At 43.6% G+C, this 20,691-nt stretch overlaps 1 protein-coding gene across 1 annotated transcript in view; it reads right to left on the bottom strand.

Annotated features, from left to right (window-relative positions):
* The window catches only part of CFAP299 (cilia and flagella associated protein 299), a 222,647-nt gene that overhangs the window by 155,368 nt on the left and 46,588 nt on the right, over positions 1-20,691 (bottom strand). The window contains 1 exon segment of the mRNA XM_075709379.1: positions 15,579-15,590. Within this exon segment, the coding sequence (XP_075565494.1) occupies positions 15,579-15,590 (12 nt within the window).

Consider the following 20,691-nt stretch of genomic DNA (forward strand, 5'->3'; position numbering starts at 1 on the left):
CACCTGGCATGGCACAAAATGACTCTGTCAACAGGAAAATGATACTTGTAGATAATAAAACCACTCTTTTTCCAAACAAACCCCAAATTTACATAGCATTGCAAGGCTGCAGAACTCTTGAACAGCACCTGTGTCAAAAGCAGGCTCAGACCGCAGCGGCTGCTGTACTGTTACACCCTACTCTCGGGCTCCGCAGGTGCTACAGCTTCTACTACAAGAAGAAGTACCGCTTAAGGCTCCAAGTCTCCTGCTTATGAAAGTAATAAGGAAAAGACCCAGCTTCTTCAAAAATGCATGGAAATGATTATATTCCCCACAATAAAAATGTTTCTTTCTGATTTTGTGTTTAATGAATAAGACAAAAGTGAGGGAGGTTGTCCACATATACCATTGTGTCACGCACACAAGCTACCAGAAAAAGAGTTTTGCTTAAAGTATGAACGCTTTGGGGGTTGGCTTGGGTTTTTGTTTTGTTTTTAAACAGAGTCAAGATAATGACTGCAAGGATTCTGCAATATGTCATTCCGACTCCAGGCCAGGTAAAGCCTTTCACAGGATACCAGTTTCTAGCTTATAGTATAAAGATAAAAGTGCCCGATAGTTTCTCAGCAAAAAAAATCTCACACCTAAGCTTCGAGACCGATCTGTAGCAAACTGGTACTTGTATATCTGTATAAATTCTCCCAGCAAAAAAATCTCACACCTAAGCTTTGAGCCCGATCCATAGCAACCTAGTACTTGGACATCTGTATAAATTTTCACTACCTTTTCCATTTGAAGGACAAGGCAAGCACCAAGCGAGCCCAGAGGGAGCACAGATTGGCTGGGCAACGGCTCCAGCCGTGACAGAAGACGCCCACAGGGTTCTTGGGAGCCAGGGACAGCTGGGGCGCACCGACGTGCCATTTGTACGCCATTCTACCAAGACGCTTCCAGCGCTCCCAGCACCGCTGCATGTGAACTTCCCTGTCCTGCGCTACATGGAAGACTGGGAGCAGAGCGGTGCAGCAGCTAGGTCGGAGGTGCCCGACACTCAGCAACTCTCCCTACGCCATGAGAATTTTTCAGAAGCCGGAACAAGCGCCAAAGCCTTGGCACTGTTGGGAGCGTCCCGGCTAACAACGAATTGCCTAAATGGTGGGAATGACCTCTCCAAGGCATCGGTGAGCCCTGGGAGCGCCTTCTAAGGACACGGCGATAAGGGACTCACCTGCCACGTTTGTGCCTGTCATTTTCAAGTCATGTGCGGAATTGAAGATTTCCTGTTTAATAAAAGCATATGTGGAGGCGGGTGTGGGACATCTAATCTCACAAAGAATTATTTTTTCACAAGCAGTTACAGAAAAGGAGCAGAGATGCAGAGCTAAGCAACCACAGTACCAGATATACAAATGTACAGCAGAAACACCTGACCAGCTATGCAAGACATATTACAACATTTACCCTTTCTGGTCGCAAAAGAACTTTACTTCTGTATAAAGAAAATAAAGCACCTGTACGGTTAAGCATCTTATTGTATGCGACTACATTTCTGGAAACCCAGCAGAACTTGGAATTAGGATGTTCTTAGTAACGGAGAAACTTACATATGAAAATAAAGATACTTATCAAGAGGCCATTCGCTGGACAGGCCACAGCAGATTTGACAATATCACAGAATCATAGAATGCTTTGGGTTGGAAGGGGCCTTGAGAGATCATTGAGCCTAACCCCCCCTGCAGTGAGCAGGGATTGAACCTGTGAACTTGGCGTTATTAGCACCATGCTCTAAGATACCCCAATGCCTTTACAACCTTTCTCCTATGAAGCCAAATGATTTAACTATCTGAAACTGTGAAACTGTGCCCCAAAGTTGCAGTTCTTAGACAAAACTTACTTCCAACCCTGAGAAACAACATCTGCCTCTTAACCCTTTTTACTCTTTGTGTCACGGTCTAAGCCTTCATTCCTAGCTGGGGAAAGCGAGCTGTAAGGAGCTACTGCCACTCAGCAGGGGCCACAGCACCGAAGCGACAGCCCCCGAATTCCCTCGCACACCGCTTGTCTTGCTTGACGGCAGTGCCTTCCACAGAGCAGGGGAGCTCCCGGGACACTTCCAGGCATCAGAAAAATAGTTGCTGAAGCGCACAGATGGATCAGGGTGAGAGCAGTCAAGGTTTGCTAGCCATTTGCCAAGGAGAGATGGTTTTTAAAATTGATTTCATGAGAATATATTAACATTTGACTAACAGGTGCAACAGTATGGGTGAAAGTCAGATAACCTCTATTTCCAGTACAACACACAATCTGCTCTAACAGCCAAATGAACAATCTGCTTTTGGACGAAGCAACAACAGAGAAATAATCTTTAAAGAAACTGCTTCCACCCCACACCTGGTCCCACAGTCTTTCCAACTTTTGCTGCTGACTGCCATCGCATCACAATTACCCAAACATCAGGCACGACTCATCTGATTTACGCTCCTTCACCGGACCCATTCTCCGTGCCTACTCTAGTAACCGAGAACAAAAGCATCACTCTTAGCTTTTTGCAAAGACTAAGAAGTTCCTCTGTATCTGCTGCTTTTAAATAAGTGTTAGTAGTCTTGCAGGTTGAATCAGTTCCCACCAGACCCAGCCCGTGCTTCAATGTAACACAGATTATCAACTCCTTGTTGCTCCCCTTCCTCACCAAAAAATAGCTGCTTTAGACAGAGAGAAGTCATACCGGGGAGGAGAAGGGGTTGAGAAACATGAGCAATGGCCAGAGGCTGCTCCCAGTTTCCTCAAAATAACTGACAAAACCAGGGTCTACTGCTGGGAATAAGGCTGGAGCAATAGCTGGCAGACACAAAGCTTTGCGAACGCAGGTTCAAGTGCAGTGGGGAGAGCCAGCACACACCTGCTCGCTCCACCTCACAAATGCTCCATTTTCAATGGCCAATTTTTCCGAGAGGAAAAGAAAAAAAATATACCCCTAAAGCAAAAAGATTTAAGGCAGCACAGTTAAATGAGGTGCTCTTATCTTTCTTGTGCTTGGCTGCCCGAGCGTTCCCCACTTCAATTACTTGGCTGCTATTATGCAAATGAGAAGGAAGCCAAAAGTTATGCACCTGTGTTTGCCCCACTATTCAATATGCCTATTAACTCCTACAGCCCTATTATGTGGTAGACAGGCACGCGGGATTGCTCAGCTGAGGTTACAGCAGGGCAGGTGAAGGGCTTTTCAAGCTCAAACAATGAATTCCAGACAACACAGTGGTTAGACTTGCACTTACAGCTGAGAAGAACAAAAACATTGAATAATACTGAAAACACAGCATTTATTACAGCTGCTACTATGCACCCAGATATTTTACGCGTGAGAAAAGAGTAAGCAAGAGGTCCGAACCCGGCAGGCCTACCGTCAAACACAACAAACAAGTCCAACTCAGACATTTAACGAAGCTTATGTACAGTACTGTTTGCTGTATTAAGGCTTTACACATTTTCTAGTACGGTTCATACTGTCAAGAGAAACTTTCCTCTTGCGTTTTGGGAGATCTGCTTCGCCATAAAAGTTGTCACAAGGCTAGGTCTTCTCTGTTCTGATTTACTGTTATGAAAAAAGCAGCTTCCACTTCATCAGAACCTGTCTTTTCAACAGACTTACGATAAAGACTGATTCTGCCCTGTGCATACAATACAGAGCTGAAAGTCTGCAAGTAATAACTTCCCAGACTGCGGGAAACAGTGAGCAATATATACACACCATTACACATATTTGAAAGTTGAGTTTCTGAAGCAGTGATTAACAGCTGTATGTCTGCAGATTAACCTCACAAGTTACCATCTTAAATTAAAAAACAAAATAGAGCTGGAGTTCCAAAGGAATATTAACCTGACCATCCGATTTGGTGAAAACAAAAGCTTTGCAAGGGACCCCTTACATATTATCTGTGCCAAGACACCAATAGAAAGGCTTTTGGAAAGACAGAAGTCAGAAGCCACTCAGATAATATAATGTGTTACCAAACAGCACTTAAGTGAGGGAGTATAAGATGGTTCACTGAAGACTTGCTGCTACTCAAATCATATAGGCAGGAATAAACAAAACATCAGACACACCAGAGCTGTATCAGAGAAATTTAAAAAAATGTGGCTGTGCTGCTGAAAAGCAAGTGAGCATGGACAGAAACTCATTGGGAAAGCAGCAATGCCCTGGCGACCAAGGAAAACCCAGGCTCAGGTCTTACAAGAAGCTGCCAGCCCACAAAGGAAGATCCTAAATGGTAGATGCAACCGGCAGGCGCTGCTCTTGGGTCCGAGCGGGACGTGCCCAGCAAACTGATCCCTGTCAGCTGTTCCTCTAGGCTACTCTCAGGATTGGGGTTTTTGGGGAGAGCAGAAGGGACCTGTCTGTTTTGTCTGGATCCACCTGAAAAATTGCTAGCAAAAAAAAGACCAGAAGCACGACCACCAACACGCAGCATCTCAGCTTTTCAGGGCACTCGGGAGGTGAGGCAGTTCCGCTTGGCTACAAAGCTGTAAGAGCGATTTTCTCCGAGAGATGGTACCAGGGCAGAGATTAGATGGACATGTATTCCTTTTTCTATTAGCTGACATTACTTTAGCTGTTTGTTCTCCTTTGAGCTTCAATAAATAAACATTTTGCTTCTGGACAGATTCTTACCTCTAAATTACTAATATGTTGCCTCAACTTTCACCTATGTGCCATTGTTTGGCTGTGAATCCGATGATTAGGAGATTTCTTTAAGTCCAGCAATAGAGAAGATGAAGAGGTCTCTGAAGAGAGCGAGAAAGAAATGGGCTTTAGCCCAAACTTAAGTAAAACTTCACCAACATCAGCAGGCATCTCCTAAGCAAGACTAGGCTGAGTATCAACCAAGTGTTGCAAACATTTCACAGCATCTTGTTTACTTGCAAATTTCAACTTCCATTGCTCTGAACAACTTTATTTCTCAGGAGCCCGCTGATGCTTTTATCAAGATGACCTGCTTCCATAAACATTTCAGTGGAGATTTAAGCTGTCAATGCTAATTAATATTATACATACTGTTGCACGGATTTATTCGTGAATTGATATTTTGTTATTGGTACTATTAAGAAAAAAGAAACCACTAACACATGGGATAAAAAAAATAAACACAATAGTGAAACACCGCTGTGTACTGAAAAACCAAAAAAACTGACCTTTTAAAGAAAGCTCCCCCACCTCTTCACTTCTAATTTGCCAAAGAAAACAAAGAGTTTCTAAACTCAGGGAAGTCACTTGCTAAAGTCCGACTAAGGTCCTTGATGCACAGCAACTACCTCATGAGCACCTACGGATTCATAAATTTGATATTAAATGTACCAGCAAAGTTGTTATGAAGGTTATTGTCTGGAGAGCTGGAAGCCATCCCTTTCTCTTGTCTTCTGTTCTTTTTCCTATAACAGAACAGAATTTTTCAATGTTTCTGCCAAAAAAAGCACTCCACAAAACTGCAATTACTATGTTTTTTAGGTGTGCGAATTGGGAGGGAATACTGCATCATCATGTTTACCGTAGGAAAAAACAAATGAAAAATCCAAATCGGTAATAACAACCGATGCTGATTCCTCCCTCCTTTTCCTCATCGCTTCCAACAGGAATACTTTTAGAGCTTTTTTAACTCTCAGCACGAGGAACTAACAGAGCACGCTTAAACCAAATCCTTTTGGAGACAGGTGCTACACACACTTTCCTAGCGACCTCTGCTCCGTATTTTATATGTAATGCCCAAACATCTTTGCCGTTTCACTCTGACCATTCTTACACGGACATCACCAATACTGGCAAAACAGATAAAGCTGAAGGATATTAGCACGCCGACAGTTTGCGGTCACAGCTTCCTTGCAATCCTTCTCAAAGCACCTGCACGTTAGCTGCAACAACGCTCCGTCCCCTCCGCCGAGGGCTGGCTGGCGGCGGCTGGGGCTGCAGCGGGCGGCTACGGTGGTGCCGAGGAGGACACTGGCCCTGCCGGAGCTGCCCAGGCGTGCCCACAGCCTCCAGCCGCCCACGCGTGCCCGCAGCCTCCAGCCGGCCGCCCACCCTCAGCACCCCGCACCCCCGGCGCGGTGCCTGGCTGCTCCACGGCAGGCAGCGGGTCGCAGCCGGGACATGGCCAGCCAAGGCTGGGTGGCCCCAGCGACCGAGCAGCTCTCCACTGTCATCGAACCTGGGCGTACGGCCTGTGCTGAAAACGGCATGTGCCACTGGTTACTCCTGTGCTCTACAGGCCACACAATCAGCAGGAAATTACTTGCAATCTGCCTTGGTAAACCAAAATTAAGTTGCCAGACGATAGCAAAGCCTCTCTTGTCCTAACATGTACGTAGGATCACAGCCTAATCACGCGGGTGGGAGCCTAAATAACACCAAGTGACACCAATGCACAGAGTATACAGTGGTATTTAACCACAGATACTCAACACCCACAGACACCATCACTCATACAACACATGTTAGGAATGGGGCGAAACGCAACCGCCCAAGTACCGACTCAAGCCCAGACCGCAGCGATGCCAAGGTGAGAAAGCTGCTCCCTAAAGAACGGTGTGTTTGTTTGCAAGCATTCACCTAGCTGTTCATTTGAAAAATACCTAATGGGCTGACTTGTAGCTGGGTAGAGAAAGGCACAGGTGTGCTTCTTTACAGATAAACAAGTTTCATTATGGGTAGTGTCAGAACAAAATTATTTTTAACGGACTTACTAGCTGATGAAAAAGACAGACCTTCCAGGTCATCGAAGGAGACTAAAAAATCCTGGGGGAACTGCTCAGGAGAGGAGAAAACAGACAAGAATGAAATCACCGAGACTTTGACTCCTAACGTTGAGAGATGCAGTCACCGGCACCGCGAGTGCCATAGATTTGAGGCCAGACAGGATCAGCAATATCTGCGCTGTGCCTCATGTTCCTCCCCCTTCTGCATAACACAGGATTACCCACCGATTCCTGCACTGATCGTAGCGCCTCACTCAATCTTCGCTGCCTATCAGAGAGAGAAACCCTTTTCCATTAGAAGTGTTCTCCATTTCTTGTATGGATTGTAATGAACGAACAAGGGCGATGCTGGAACCGGATGACTGAAGGCTCCCTCTCCTATTACAACACCAAGTTTTCCAGCAAAGCTCTTGTGAAAAAAAAAAAAGAAAGAAAAGCTTTTAAGATAGCGTCACGCTGACATTTGCACCAGTAAGTGAGAAAACCAAGCATCTTCTGTGTGTGTCTGACTGAAGTAAAGCAGTTTGGGGAACTGCTCTAGCTGGAGCCCACCCCTCTGAGCGTCCCCGAGAGCCTGTCTCCACCCTGACCCACCGTATGAAGCCACCACCCTGTTCTACCATGGCTGCTGCAACGTTTCAAACCGAGATGCCTGAAGCGGTAACAAACCTGGACAGAATTTGTTTTCAGCTGCCTGCACACTCTGATGGGGCTCTGTTATAACCACTGAAACCTTAAACACTAAGAAGGGACAACTCAGGTGTGTATCTAGCCACCTACAAGACGACACAGGGAAGGCACCGGTGCATCAAGCACGCCCGGTCCTTATGCAGCTCTCTTGCTCGGGGCACCCCTCCGTGTTACCACGGAGAGACAGCCAAGCGGCCAGGGAAAGGCCGATCCGCGGGCACCTCGCCTGCAGCCGCGTCGCCCCCTCCCCACACGCACCAGCAGCACCCCCTAACCCGCCGGTGGAGGGGGACGCTGCCCCGAACATGCCTGGACCTTGCACAGGAATTTATAGCTTGAAATAACGTTCCGCAGCGTTTGATGTTTGTACATGTACGCGCTCTTCCCCTCCCCAAGCCACATCCCCGAGATAATAGAAGTGGAAATAATAATCAATCAAACAAATTTCCCCTCCGTTACTGACTTAGGTCATGTTTTGCTCAGGATTTTCAAAGATTATGTGTTTATGTGAATTGGCCGGTGTTTTTCTTGGGAATAAGATCATCTTGACAGAGATGAAAGGGGCGGGTGCAGTGTCCGTTTTGGAGTGGAGTTAGCAGCTGGGTTAGAATTTACCCTTGAGTAAACAGAAGATAGAGTTTCATTTTGAAATGCTGACAGTCACGTTAATTAAACAAAAAAGAAGTTCTATGAAAATATTCATACTTATTACCTCACTGTAGGTACCTCCCTCTAGCAAATGGAATTTATAGAAGTAAAAATAAACAATAACAGAAACAATACCTTTATATGGACCTGCAGAAAGTGAGGCAAGTAAATGCAAGCAAACCCCAAGTGTTCTGGGGACAGAAGGCACTGTAGCATACTCTAATTGGAATACACTGACATAGTCAATTATTTGCAAAGTCTTAGGAAGTATACCATTAAAAAGAGACTAAACAAAAGTCTAAAAGCAAGATATTCCGTGCATATAGTTTATTAAAATGATAAGTGATACAATTATGCTTCACTTGGGCTAAAGTTCCATTTATTTAAATCCAGTGGGATTGCCATGAGACTACAGGCTCTTGTCTAACTGATAATACTTTTGCTATTTTTAATACCTTGCTTCATAACCATTAGCATATGCCATTCATTTTTTTTTTCCAGTATTATGCTGTACTATTAGTTATTTTTATTATAAAAGATCTAGGTAACCTTTTCAAGCATCTCTAAACTGGATTTATTTTGTGATCCTTTCAGAGACTTATTGCCTCCAAGAAAAACGACCACAGAAACTGTCACAGTCAATTAATAAGCCAATTTTGCGCATTCTCTCCAAATCTCCAAGCTATTCCGTAAGCAAAGGTTAAAAATAAACGCTCTCAGAGGCTACAGGAAGAAGGAGGCACTTTTAACAGCCCTCATTTCTGGCCTAACAATAGGAAATAAGACAAAAGCGAGAGCAGAAATCTCAGTCTAAGACATGGGCCGTCAGCAGCCCACACGCCCGAAGCAAAATCCATTATTTTGCTTTGGATAATCTAGCCTTTGTTTCGGCCCCACGCAACTCAACTATGAGCGCAAGACCCAACTGCAGGAATTCCCTCTGGGCCAGCACAGAAACGTTTCCGACAGCAGCAACTGAACAAATGAGAAGCACTGTGCACAACGAGGCGTTTTCACATAACGAGTCCGCTGTGCAGCAGGCTTGTGAGCTGTGAACAAATGTTACTCATGACATTACCTAAGTTGACTTTAAAAACCAAAATAACATTGCACCTAGAAACAACAAATCTAGTTATCTTTTGGCAGCACACTTGGATTTAAAGCTACAGCAGACAACATAGCGACGTCTATTTCTTCAAGTGACTGCAGATTGTTAACTCAAGTTGTTTCTTCTCAAGTGACCCTGCTTATCAACAAGTGCTGAGCATCCACTGTGTAAAAGTCAAAACCCATGGCCCAAGATCTAAAAATTTTTTGTCATTTTTAGAAGAATTCAAGTTGCCAAGCCTGTTCACAAAACTGCATTCAACGCATCCACCTCCGCAGCTTCCCAAGGCCAAGTTCCATACAACCAGCTAGCGTAGCTAAAAAGATAACCTACAGCTGCTAATTTTTTCCAACCAGCACCAGGCATGTCAATCCTCATTATCTCACAAAATGAGTATTTAGAATGGGGTTTGTGCCGATTACTAGGTTATCTTTGGACTTGAGCACTGAAACCCTCTGCTTCTGCTGTCTCATTTCTCTAATCCATCAACACGGCAAAAAATCTGTCTTACATACTGAAAATGGTCAGAAGACATCAAATTTCCTTTGTACCACATGGAAATAATTTGCTATTTGGAAACTGGTTCTCCACCAAAGTGACAGGAAGAAAAAAAAATCTGATCTTTTATTATTTGGATCAGTAACTGACATATTTGCTAATTGATTAGCAATAATAGACAGTTCTAGGGACCGACTCTTCCACCTGCATTGCAGAAGTCTTCAGTGAGTCTGCTTCCCGACATCAGTAGCCTCGTCCATCTAAGCAAAATGAGAGACTGCTGACAACATAGAGAAGGGCTGCAGCCACTCCTATCTTCTCCCCCTTCCTCCCAACATCCATTTGGGGTTTTTGCCTCTTGAAAAAGACAAGCTTTCAGATTCAAAGAAATTTCACATTTTCATTCCAAGCCCCTAAGGCAAATGGAAAGTGCAAGAGCCTGGTCACCGACCGAGTGGCTTAAATACAAAAGTTGTGACACGTGAAGACACAGAGTTGAAATAGGTTCAAGCACTGTAACAAGCTATGAAGAAAGCCGCTCAAAGCAGCAAGCCAAAAACGCAACATGAAGAGCTGGATAGCAGCGTGCTGAGGCACCAGCAGCAAACAGCCCCCAGAACCTTGTCCAGAGTTCTCACCCGGGGGCTGCGGGAGCTGGGGCAGAAAAAAAAAAGGAAGAAGGGACCAAAAGGTGATAGCTGTAGTAGTAAACAGAACAGTTCCAGTAGTCAACCGGTACAGCGACACAAAGCACCGCTGAACCCACGTGGCTTTAGGGAGCGGGTCGTTGTATCCAAGCTGCCGACTGGGACTTGTTCCAGGACCAGCTTAACTCCAGAACTGCACCCACAGGTCTTTGGGCCAAGGACCAACGCACCGGCACCCAGGTACCTAACATCTTCACTACGGGATGACCAAATGCCTGTGCCAGCATGCAGGCTTCGGCACTGCTCAATCGCTTAGGACAGAGATAACCCAGCAGGGACTGGGCCAAATGGAATATCCTGAGTCGCAAGGATGCTAACAAGCAGTCTGGGCTGCGAAAATGCAGCAGAGCTAGACCAAAGCAGAAGGATCCGTTCCCCTTGCCGAGGGGTCCCAGGTCCCCAAAACACACTGTAACCCCTCTAATAAGCTGGCATCATCTCAAAACACCAAGAGTGCTCAGGGAGTCCCAAAGCTGCCCGAAAGCCTTGGCTCCCTATTCGGATACTTTTATGGACAACAGTTTATTTGACGAGTTCTGGCCTACCCAAACTTCTAAGGCCAGTGGACGTGCCGACACAGGTAAGTTACGACATCAGGTGGCAGCAAGTAAAAGCACATGGAGCTCGTCTAGAAACGCTCAGGACAGCTACGAAGGGTGGGACATGTGCTTGAGACTTCTTCGAGAAAACGTTACAGCTATTTACAATCTGCCATGTAGGAAAAGCACAGATACCCTGAGCATATCGACTTAACACCACACCAGCAAAACAGCTTACTTATTTCAGATAGTGGGATGAATCCCGACCCCATATGCAAATAACTCCCTAATACATTCACATTTTAGGGCTACAAGCAACAAGAGATTTTTCAAGCAGTGCATCAGTTTACAGTTAAAGAAAAAGAAGAAAGGAAAAAAAGAGAGAAGAAAAAAGGCAGTTGAGGCCTTTTCTGCCGGCAGAGCAGACTGAGGAGGAATTGAAAATTGCGAGCTATGACTTGATATAATTACCACCGCTACTCGAGGCTCACAGCTGCTGCCCAAAATGTTCCAGAAATTTCTGCAAGCTTTGAGACTGCTGCCAAAGCAAATGCCATATGCTGCAAGGCTCGAGAGTGGATTTCTAGGCAGGATACCTATCATTACAAGGGAATTCAGAGCTGCTTGAGGTTTTTTGGTTAATATTTTTGTTTAGATCTGAATTCCAAGGAACAAAAGAAAAAGGTTTTGGCACGAATCGACTGAAGAAAATATTTCTGCGCATGTATTTGAGAGAGTAAGTTTTTGCCCAACTACAGTTGCTTAGCTCTTGCAGAATATGTTTTCCTCTGATTGCCAGAGAACACTTTGCTTACAGTAAAATAAAGCTTTCTATTTTCTCTTCTGCTGAGCTATCAAATCACTTCTTTCAGTTAACTCCGCTATGTTCCCAAGAGATAAAAATCTCATTACCCGAAAAGCACACTGAAGTTAGACCAAGTCAGAATGCTTGCACCAAAGCTTTGTACAACCAGCCGACCTGTCAAAGATAGCGAATGAGCCGGCATCCTACCCACACGAGAACCTACGGAAGTAATCTTTCTTAGGATACAAATGCCATCGAAGTCAAACAATGTAAGTTTTCAGGGTGCAAAAAGAGTGATTTTTTTTTTTCCTTCCATGGAAAAATGGATTTAAAGGTAAGAAAATAAATACATATTACCTGAACTGACAAGGTAAACATTGCTACAGCCATATTCGAGGCAATAGGGATGAACAGTTTTTGAAAACACGTCCACGCATACTGAAGAAGACTTTTAGTAGCTAACAGACGAAGATGGTGTGAATATATTATTTTAAATAAGCTACCACTGTTCTCTTAAACATGATAATATCTTTATCCTGCAATAATCAAATCTCAACCTTTGGCACTTGAGTTTATTTAACTCAAGATACTGTAATTATTTCATGAACAGCAAACACCCAAGTTGCAACTTACAACTATTAAAATGCTTTCAGTCATAACCACACACACAGGGAAGAACGTGAGCTGCACTTACAGGGAGGGAAGGGGGAAAAAAAAAAAAAAAAGTGAACCACATTTCCAGCTCTCACACAGACATGCATAGAGATGTCATGCATCTCAGTAAAGCTTCATTAACTTCGGTAGAGCTACGCGGATGACAACAGCTGTGGCTCTGGCCCAACATCTTAAATATATAATAATAAAAAAAGACTACATTAAACTAAAATTCTATTATTAGGAGTTTACATGCTGCTACATGTGCGCTTGCAAGTATAAAATAGTAGTTTTATTATGTCTGATGAAAGGTAGCACAGTGCTCGGCTTCCATTCATATCCCCAAACAAGCTCACTGGCAATCGGTCGATCCAAGAAACTGAAATTTTGCCAAGAAGTAAATCTTGCCCCAATGTAACACCTCATACCTCATCCATCTTACTATGACCATAGTTCTGAATCGCTAAATAGCAGTGAGAAGCGCTCTGTAATTTAGAAAACCTGCAGCATTTTTAAAAAGGAAAATAGAAGTTATAAGCTAAGGTTTTGTAGCATATGGTTCCTGTTTACAGTTCTTCAGCCTTCCCGGACCCATTTACAAAAATCGTAAAGAGCTTAAAATGTTTAAGCAGAAAACAAACAAATAAGCGTTGCCCAGACAGGCACTGTTCTGCTTTGTTTTACTCTTCGGTTACTCTTTCTTTCAAAACCTAACCCGATATTGGAAACTGCACAATTTCATGACGAAATCGGGGAAATCGATGCTCTGGGAGCCATACATATCCAAACGTAGCCACCGCCTGTTCGTTCGCGTAGTTTCTATGAGCTCAACGGGCTGCTGGAAAAGGAAAGCCAGGTTTCCACCGCGACAGGACTAGAGGAGGAACCAAGGAGAGGGTTCTACTTTACAGCCCTGCTGACGGCTGCGAAGCACGTGAGTAGTTCTCCCGGCAGGATGCAGCTCCTGCGCTCATGGCAGTTCTGTAGCACGAGCTGTACACCAGCATCTTCGCACAGTACCTGGGCACAATGCAGAGTTTTTTTAAAAATAGGGTTTTACCTGTCTTAGCCCCAAAAACCAGCAGCTGGAAGCACGATTTGGGGTTAGGAACTACAGCTTTAGCTTGGACTGCAAGAGGACGAGCTGAACCACTGCTTTACACCTTCCCATGTTTGTCTTTAAGGGCCAGCAAAAAACCCAGTTATATATGCCAGCTACTTGTAACAGCCTGATTAATTAGCCCGTCAAAGCAGGTTACTGACGCGTGCATTGGAACTTGGTACTGACAAATAAACTATTACTGGATTACCTGTTGGAAACAGGGTGGAATCCTGCCCATTACACCTGAAAACTAACACTCCTACGTACTGTAACATCTGAAGCAGGAAGCAATGTCTGCCCTGCAACCTCCAGAGCTAAGAACAGCATTAAATTATTTCTTCCTCTTAGAAAAATAAAACGAAAATATAGACATAAGCTGGTTATTTTACAGGTGGTTTGAGCTAGAAAGTTTCACGCTAGATCTCAATGTATCTTAAAACTCTCGTTCCATTTGAAGTAGAAAAACTGTCCACAAAAATCACCTAAATAAAAGAGGTAATTTGAAGGCAAAAAAGTAATTTCTTCCATCTTGCTGATCTAATTGTGTGCTGTTTGTACTTCCTCAACTACTTTCGAAAATTATATCAAAATCAATTAAATTCTTTTGTGTACTTTCATTATGTCATTAATTACGAGAAAAAGATTAATGATTTTTGAAGCTTCCAAGTACTTTAGTTAAGATTTTCCTTTGAAGAGCTTTTGAAAGATGCCTCTTATTTGCTTTTCCTAAGTGCTTAAGTGTTTTGGTAACGCGCTGCTTTTTTTCTGTGTATTTTAAACTAAGTTTGAGTTCAAAGTAAGAAGTAAATATGAAGGCTAATTGAAAACCTGGAAAATACAGTGAGAAGAGAGAAAAGATTTATTTGATGGTGAAATAATTAATTTTTTGTAACATCAGTTGTGGTATTGCTTGTTTAAAAGTCATACCCATTAATGCATTTAGTCATACGAGAGTTAAGGCCCCAGAGATTTGCGAGTGTTTTATTTCTGTAACATGCTATACAGCTAGAAGCGCATGGCTACAAGGAGTCTCCATTTCAATTGGAGTTGCTAACATAATTTAAGTTGTGAACCTTGACCCCTGAGTGTGAGTATTGGTTCAGAAAACAGTTCATCAGGTCATAAATAATTGGAGGGACATTTAATTCTATGTGGAATCGTATTAATTACATTCCTCAGAGAAGTACTGTTGCAGATGTTAATATCAGCAAATTGGCTACAGAGCACTCTAAATATTTTGAAAAAAAATGGAAAAAAAAAATCTGCCAATTCTAGCATGTACAGTTTGTTTACTTTACGGCAGAAGATGGCTGAAATCAGAACTAGGATGAAGGCCTCACAAATTCCAGGACCTTCCAAAGTTTTCTTAATTTGTCTAGGAAATTATGAGCTAGGTGTAAATCTAGATTTTAATACTGCCCTGGTGCTGAACGTCAAAGAGAGGGAATATCCCAGTTCATGTTTCGGTAGCCCATCTCTAGCTTTCGCAGTCAGCCCGCTAAGCGCTTACACTGCAGAAAGGACTGGTTCACAAAAACAGCTTTAATATTTTCGTCTTTCAGTGCAAGGTTTTTCGGGCACGTAATTCCCCCTCCTCTTATCTTCTTTAAATCATATGAGTTATACTTTGCACGATTAAAAAAGCATTATGAGAGTAAGACCTCTTGAACTGTACAGCATCATTAGACCCATAAATCAAGCTTTACAAATAAACAAGCAAGCAAAGAATAATATTTCCCAATGGCTCCTAATATTTTTATACATTCAGATGTTTTCAGGTGCTGTAGTGACTGCTTAGAGTATTTAGTTACATCTAACACTTTCTAATGTGTGCCGCCTTTTCAGCAGCATAAGCATTTTACAAACAACATGGATGGATAGCTGTACATGTCTGGTCCCTCAAGATTAATTTTTGAGCACATCCGATTTGAAGAGATTCAGTTGTTTTCAAGAGAACAGCTAGCGAAAAAGACAAAAGCTTTTCTTGGTTGGGGTTTTGCTTATTTAAAACAAACAAAAGCAGAGGGGGTTCCAGGGAGGGGGAAACACTATTAGAATAACTGCTTTGTACAGTATTCAGCATTCAGATCATTATTACTGTTGAGGTGTACTGCGCTTACAAGAGTATGAGATGTCCTACAGTAAGCTTCTGAAAGAGTATTTCAGGCCTAAGTCCTTTAATCCCTGCAATTTAAGACAAACTGACAAGTGCTCATATATTAAAAAGCCGGACCAAAAAAGGTAGAGAGATCAGTGCTGTGAAATGCACGTGCACACAGCCTTTATGTATCTTGAGTGGAAAAAGAGTTTGAAACATGCCTAGATGAGGCAGACCCCAGGCATTTAGTCAGAGAGAGGACTCCCACCCCTCCGAACCGTTTCTGTGGTTTTCAGCAGCTGTCTTACAACTGAATAAGCAAAGAAGAGGCACTCGGTAGTAACGTAGCCACCGAATGCCAGAGCTGACAATTCGTCATCATTACCGACGGACTGGCAAGTGGGAATTTTTGAATTGGCATTTCCTCAATGGTAAAGACACTAGACACGTGCAGATAAGCAATATCAGGTCTGAATTACTGCCTTGCTTCTCCCGCTGGTTGCCTTCCCCCACACCACATGCACTGACTTGCAACCTTTGGCTGCGTCTTACGATAATCCCAAGCCTCACATCAGTAAAGGAGCAGGGCACGGCAGCAAACCCTCCCCACCTCTCCCCACTGCGGACGAGAGACCCTGTTTAACGCAGGTTGTTCCCCAGATCCATGAGAAGGTGCCTGTGTTACCCATTCCCCCCAGTTATACACCGTTCCAGTTACTCCCGGTATCGAGTTTTACATGAGGAAGCATGAAACAGGCTGCAGGAGCCAGCACCAATAAAAGGAAATTTTCAACCTGAATTGCAACACGCAGCAACTCCGGCACAGACAGATGCAATGTAAACGCATCCACCGGTGGCCTCCGCCCTAACCTGCGAACACCTCACCGCATCCCGAGGTGGAAAACAGTTCATCTCTCACAATGGCTCCATTAAGTGCCTTTATTGAGTTGAGATTGCCAACTGTATTAATCTGTGCCAAGCCACGCACGATGGCTTTGGGACAACTTCTAGAGATGGTAAAGACCAAGTTCTGGCCGAACTATATTTACAGTAAAATTGCAGCAATTTTATTCTGCATCACATTCTGAAATTTCATGTAATGAGATGTATAAAACAGAAAGCCTAAAAACCATGAAGAAACTACTCAGATTTTTATCCTGAGACTACTATCAGAAACCCAGCTCAAGAAAGTATTTGGATTGAAGTGCATACTAAATTAACTGTTTTCCTAAAGTGAAACCACACCACTGGAAATGCCATAATGGAACACATGGCAGCACACAGCTTTGGTGGGGAAGAGCATAATTCAGTTTCTATTTTGCTCACTTGACCAAAAAGCACTGTTTCTGGACCAGATTCACTCACTCTGGCTGAACAACCTTAATTCCCCTGCGAGCGCTCACTATTCACTGCTTTTTACACGATGCTTTCTACATAAAACTATATAGAACAGTCACCATAGAAGTGAAAACCTTTTCTAAAAGAATAAGCTAAAAATACAGTTCTCAGATAAATAGGCACTGGATCTAAGACCTCTTATGTTTTCTGTACTCAAAACATTTTCAAATTCTGAGCAGGAGTTAAAAAAAAAAACAGAAAAGCACAAAACAAGGCAGAAATCTCTCCCCCGCCCCAGTGTCCTCATTCAGTAAGTCAACAGAACTCAGCAGTTCTGAGGCCAAAAATCCAGGTATAGTTTTAACTAGTGTATAGGAATAGCTTTTTCTTCCCACTTCCGGAAAACACTACATAAACAGTAAATAGGCTACATCAGCCAAATCACCTTAATTGACACGGTTGCAGTTTTCTTCAAATAACTCTGAACACGTGCGGCAGGATTTCCCCACACGAACACCGCGCTTGCTGTTCCCCGGCACACCAATCTCACCTGCACCCTCTAATCCCATTCCTCGTTACCATTTCTAACAAGCTGCCTTGCCAAGTTGTCACAGCCTTACTAGTGAATAGTTTACTGACTCTCCCTTCTGCAATATCTTTAGAGAACTGTTGTCATGTTTAACACCTTGCAGTCCTCAGGTACTAAAGTAGTTGAAGCAAAAACATCCCCAGCAGCATAAGCAAGCTAACAGTTTTGTTAAGGTTTTCCTTGAAAAATTCTGGGTAGAATATAGTTTTCAACTGTTTATCACGCAAAACCAAAATTAAACAAACCAGCTCCGGCCAACCCAACAACAGCTATCACCAAAACAACGCTGTAAATCTCATTTAGGCTGAGCCTAAATCATTTGTGCCCCCATGGATTAGAAAGAAAAAACAAAATGAAAAAATCCCTACGTCTAACAATAAAACAAGAACAAAGAAACACAAGACAGCATTGAATGCAAATATTTGTGGTAACCTGTCTCTGAAGTTGGCACATTCCAAACCAATTTTACTGTAGGATTACAATGTAAGCCCACAAGCAGGATTTTTACCTGAAACGTACAGAAGAAACGAGCACAGTAGCCTCAAACACACCAGAAAGGAAAACACAGGACCCCCTGCGCTGCTCCCTGGCTTTACCTAATGGTCTACCAGCAGGTGAGATTCATGTCCCTACCATGAGGCCGGCTGAGAGGCAAACCACTTCACCTGTACCCAGCTGGCACCAGAGACGTGGTACAGATTTAACAAACCCACCTGTTACCTGCAGAGGTTTCTGAACAAGACCCACCCTTTTAGTAAGAAATCGAGCACCCGACTCAGCATGGGTAATAAGAAATTACTCCTAAATATAATATGTTGATGGTTTACTGCAAGTTCATATAACGGTAAGACAGCCAGGCTTGATTTAAGTTATGAAAGTTAACTGCATATACATTACTAAGGCACTAAAAGGTCAATTATCCTTGTTAAAAACTTGTGCTTTACTTCCAGATTAAAATAGATTCCTTCCATATTCTAGTCAGAGATACAACACTCAGAAGGATATGGGTAACAGTGACATATAACATGCTTTACATAAGCATGTTGTCATGTACCGTTTAGATTGAAGTGAACTTTTATTGAACTTCTTCGATCTGTGACACACCGTACCAAATTCACAGGGACTGTCCCATTTCTCAGCAGCTGAAGCAGCAGCAAACTCCAAAGGGTATTTTCCAGTGTTTCCATTTCGGCTCTTCTTGCCATGTTCCCAGCAGTCTTACCGTCACATACACCTATCTCTTATGTGTAGTCAGCCTTGGCTTTTCAGCCCCATGACGAGTCCAATAAAGCTGTCATAGAGAACTAAAAATAAAAGCCGACCCCAGACGTGAGAGGAAAGGCTGTGAAGCTTCTGTATTACATTAGTGACAGACACAACCATTGCTTGTATCAGCTGAGCTGCATCCCTTCCTATCACAAGAGGAACTAATTATGATCACTACTGCAAGATCATTAGTCAGGCTCCCATTGCAGGGATCTGTGAATCCCGGGCATATGAAAAAATAAAGTCAATAGCGTCCAGTGCCTGTAAGTTACAGGGGTGGTGGGCGGAAGCAAACAAAATAAAGATTTGGCACGTGCGACATCCTGAGGATATCAACATATGTATCTTTTCACCAACATTTCCCCGAGCAGAAACTTAGAAGAAAATTCCAAGGCAGGAATCTTACAAATGAAGAGCCATGTATTAAAAAAACACCATCTTACTGGATGAACTGGTTCAAGAGCCCCAAACAAGTCGGAGCTGCGGCGGAACACCAAGCAGCTGTCACATGCATGCAGAACGCTCCCTAGCACTCCTCCATCACGAAGCACTTGTTCTCTGTGCAAGAAGCTGTTCTCACCTTCGTGCAGCGCATGGGAGGTGACAAAACCCTCTCTCCAGTTCCCTACTGCTAAAAAGGGTCAGGGATTAGATAATACGAACCATCAGCAAGCGCTGACAGCCAGCAGTGTGCGACCAAAAAACTCCTTTCTCCTAGAACTGTATCACTGCCATTTCCAGAAGTGGGCAATTACAGTAAAACTGCAAAAACAGGGGTGGTCGCCTCAAGGACGTTGGCTACTGAAAGTTACAGTTAATCACCTTCAGAGAGCAAACATAAGGAACCAAGGGAGAAAAAATCAAACCGAATAAGGACTGGCAAAGGCCCTTCTTTGAAAAATGTTTCCTCCAAGTTCAACAACCGAGTCACCGCCTGGGAGGAAGGAGAAGAGGACTACCTTTCCAACATCAGGACTGACACCAAGTGACTCCGTACCGTTGAAGAGTGATGCTTACAAACCAAGCAAGAATAACACAGCAGCCTCACAAACAATACTGTGGTGAAATCCAGCCTCCCTAAAACGCTTCTGGGACTCGGGGCTGAAGGAGCTACCGAAGGCCTTTCGTCTCCTCCCAGCCCTTCCAACGCAGCTGAGAATGGGGTTCAGCCTTCACAGCGGACGGCGCACCGCACGCCGGGCGCTCCCACTGTTAGCAGTGCTTGCCTATTAATGCGCTGCCCTCCCTAAGCCAGGCGCACAGCACGACGCTGACGCACGCGACTGGTACAACGGAAGGAGAACCCGTAGGGCTTAACCGCATTAATGACCACGAATTACAAGAGCGGAAGGAAATAATTTTAAATCAGTATCCAAAAAAGCATTAAGGGACTTAAGCAAACAAATACCCTCCCAGAAAGTGAGCGACTTCTATTGTACTGCACAAAGCTTCGGTAAAGGCCCAGGGAGCTTAGGGGTTAAAATGTTAAGGAACACAAGTCCTAACAATAATTCATAAAAACTTGCCATCCTCTTTTGAAAATGAGTACTGAGTAAGCAAACCTCATCTTACAGGTAATTCTCTGCCAGATGTGATGAAATTTTCCAAAGTTAAGTTCCACAGCAGCTTTACTTCATCATTTAAAAAGGGAATGATGCTACTGACAATGACAAAATGCTGGTTCACATTTTTCACCGCACATTATGAACCCAATTTTGTCAGCTTGTTTTCCCAAAAATATAGTGAAAATGTACACTATGTTTTCTAAGCTCTCCTCAGACAGCAATGAAGGAGCCAAGCCTACCAGCTTCTTTGTACTTCAGCCTACGGCAGCCAAAGGAATTCCCAACAAACCTTTAATTCGTGGAACTCTTTATCTGCTGGAGAGGACCATCTAGTAGAAAGATGCTGATCGCCCAA

This window comes from Pelecanus crispus, chromosome 4 (genome assembly GCF_030463565.1).
Source record: "Pelecanus crispus isolate bPelCri1 chromosome 4, bPelCri1.pri, whole genome shotgun sequence".
Lineage (NCBI taxonomy): Eukaryota > Metazoa > Chordata > Aves > Pelecaniformes > Pelecanidae > Pelecanus > Pelecanus crispus.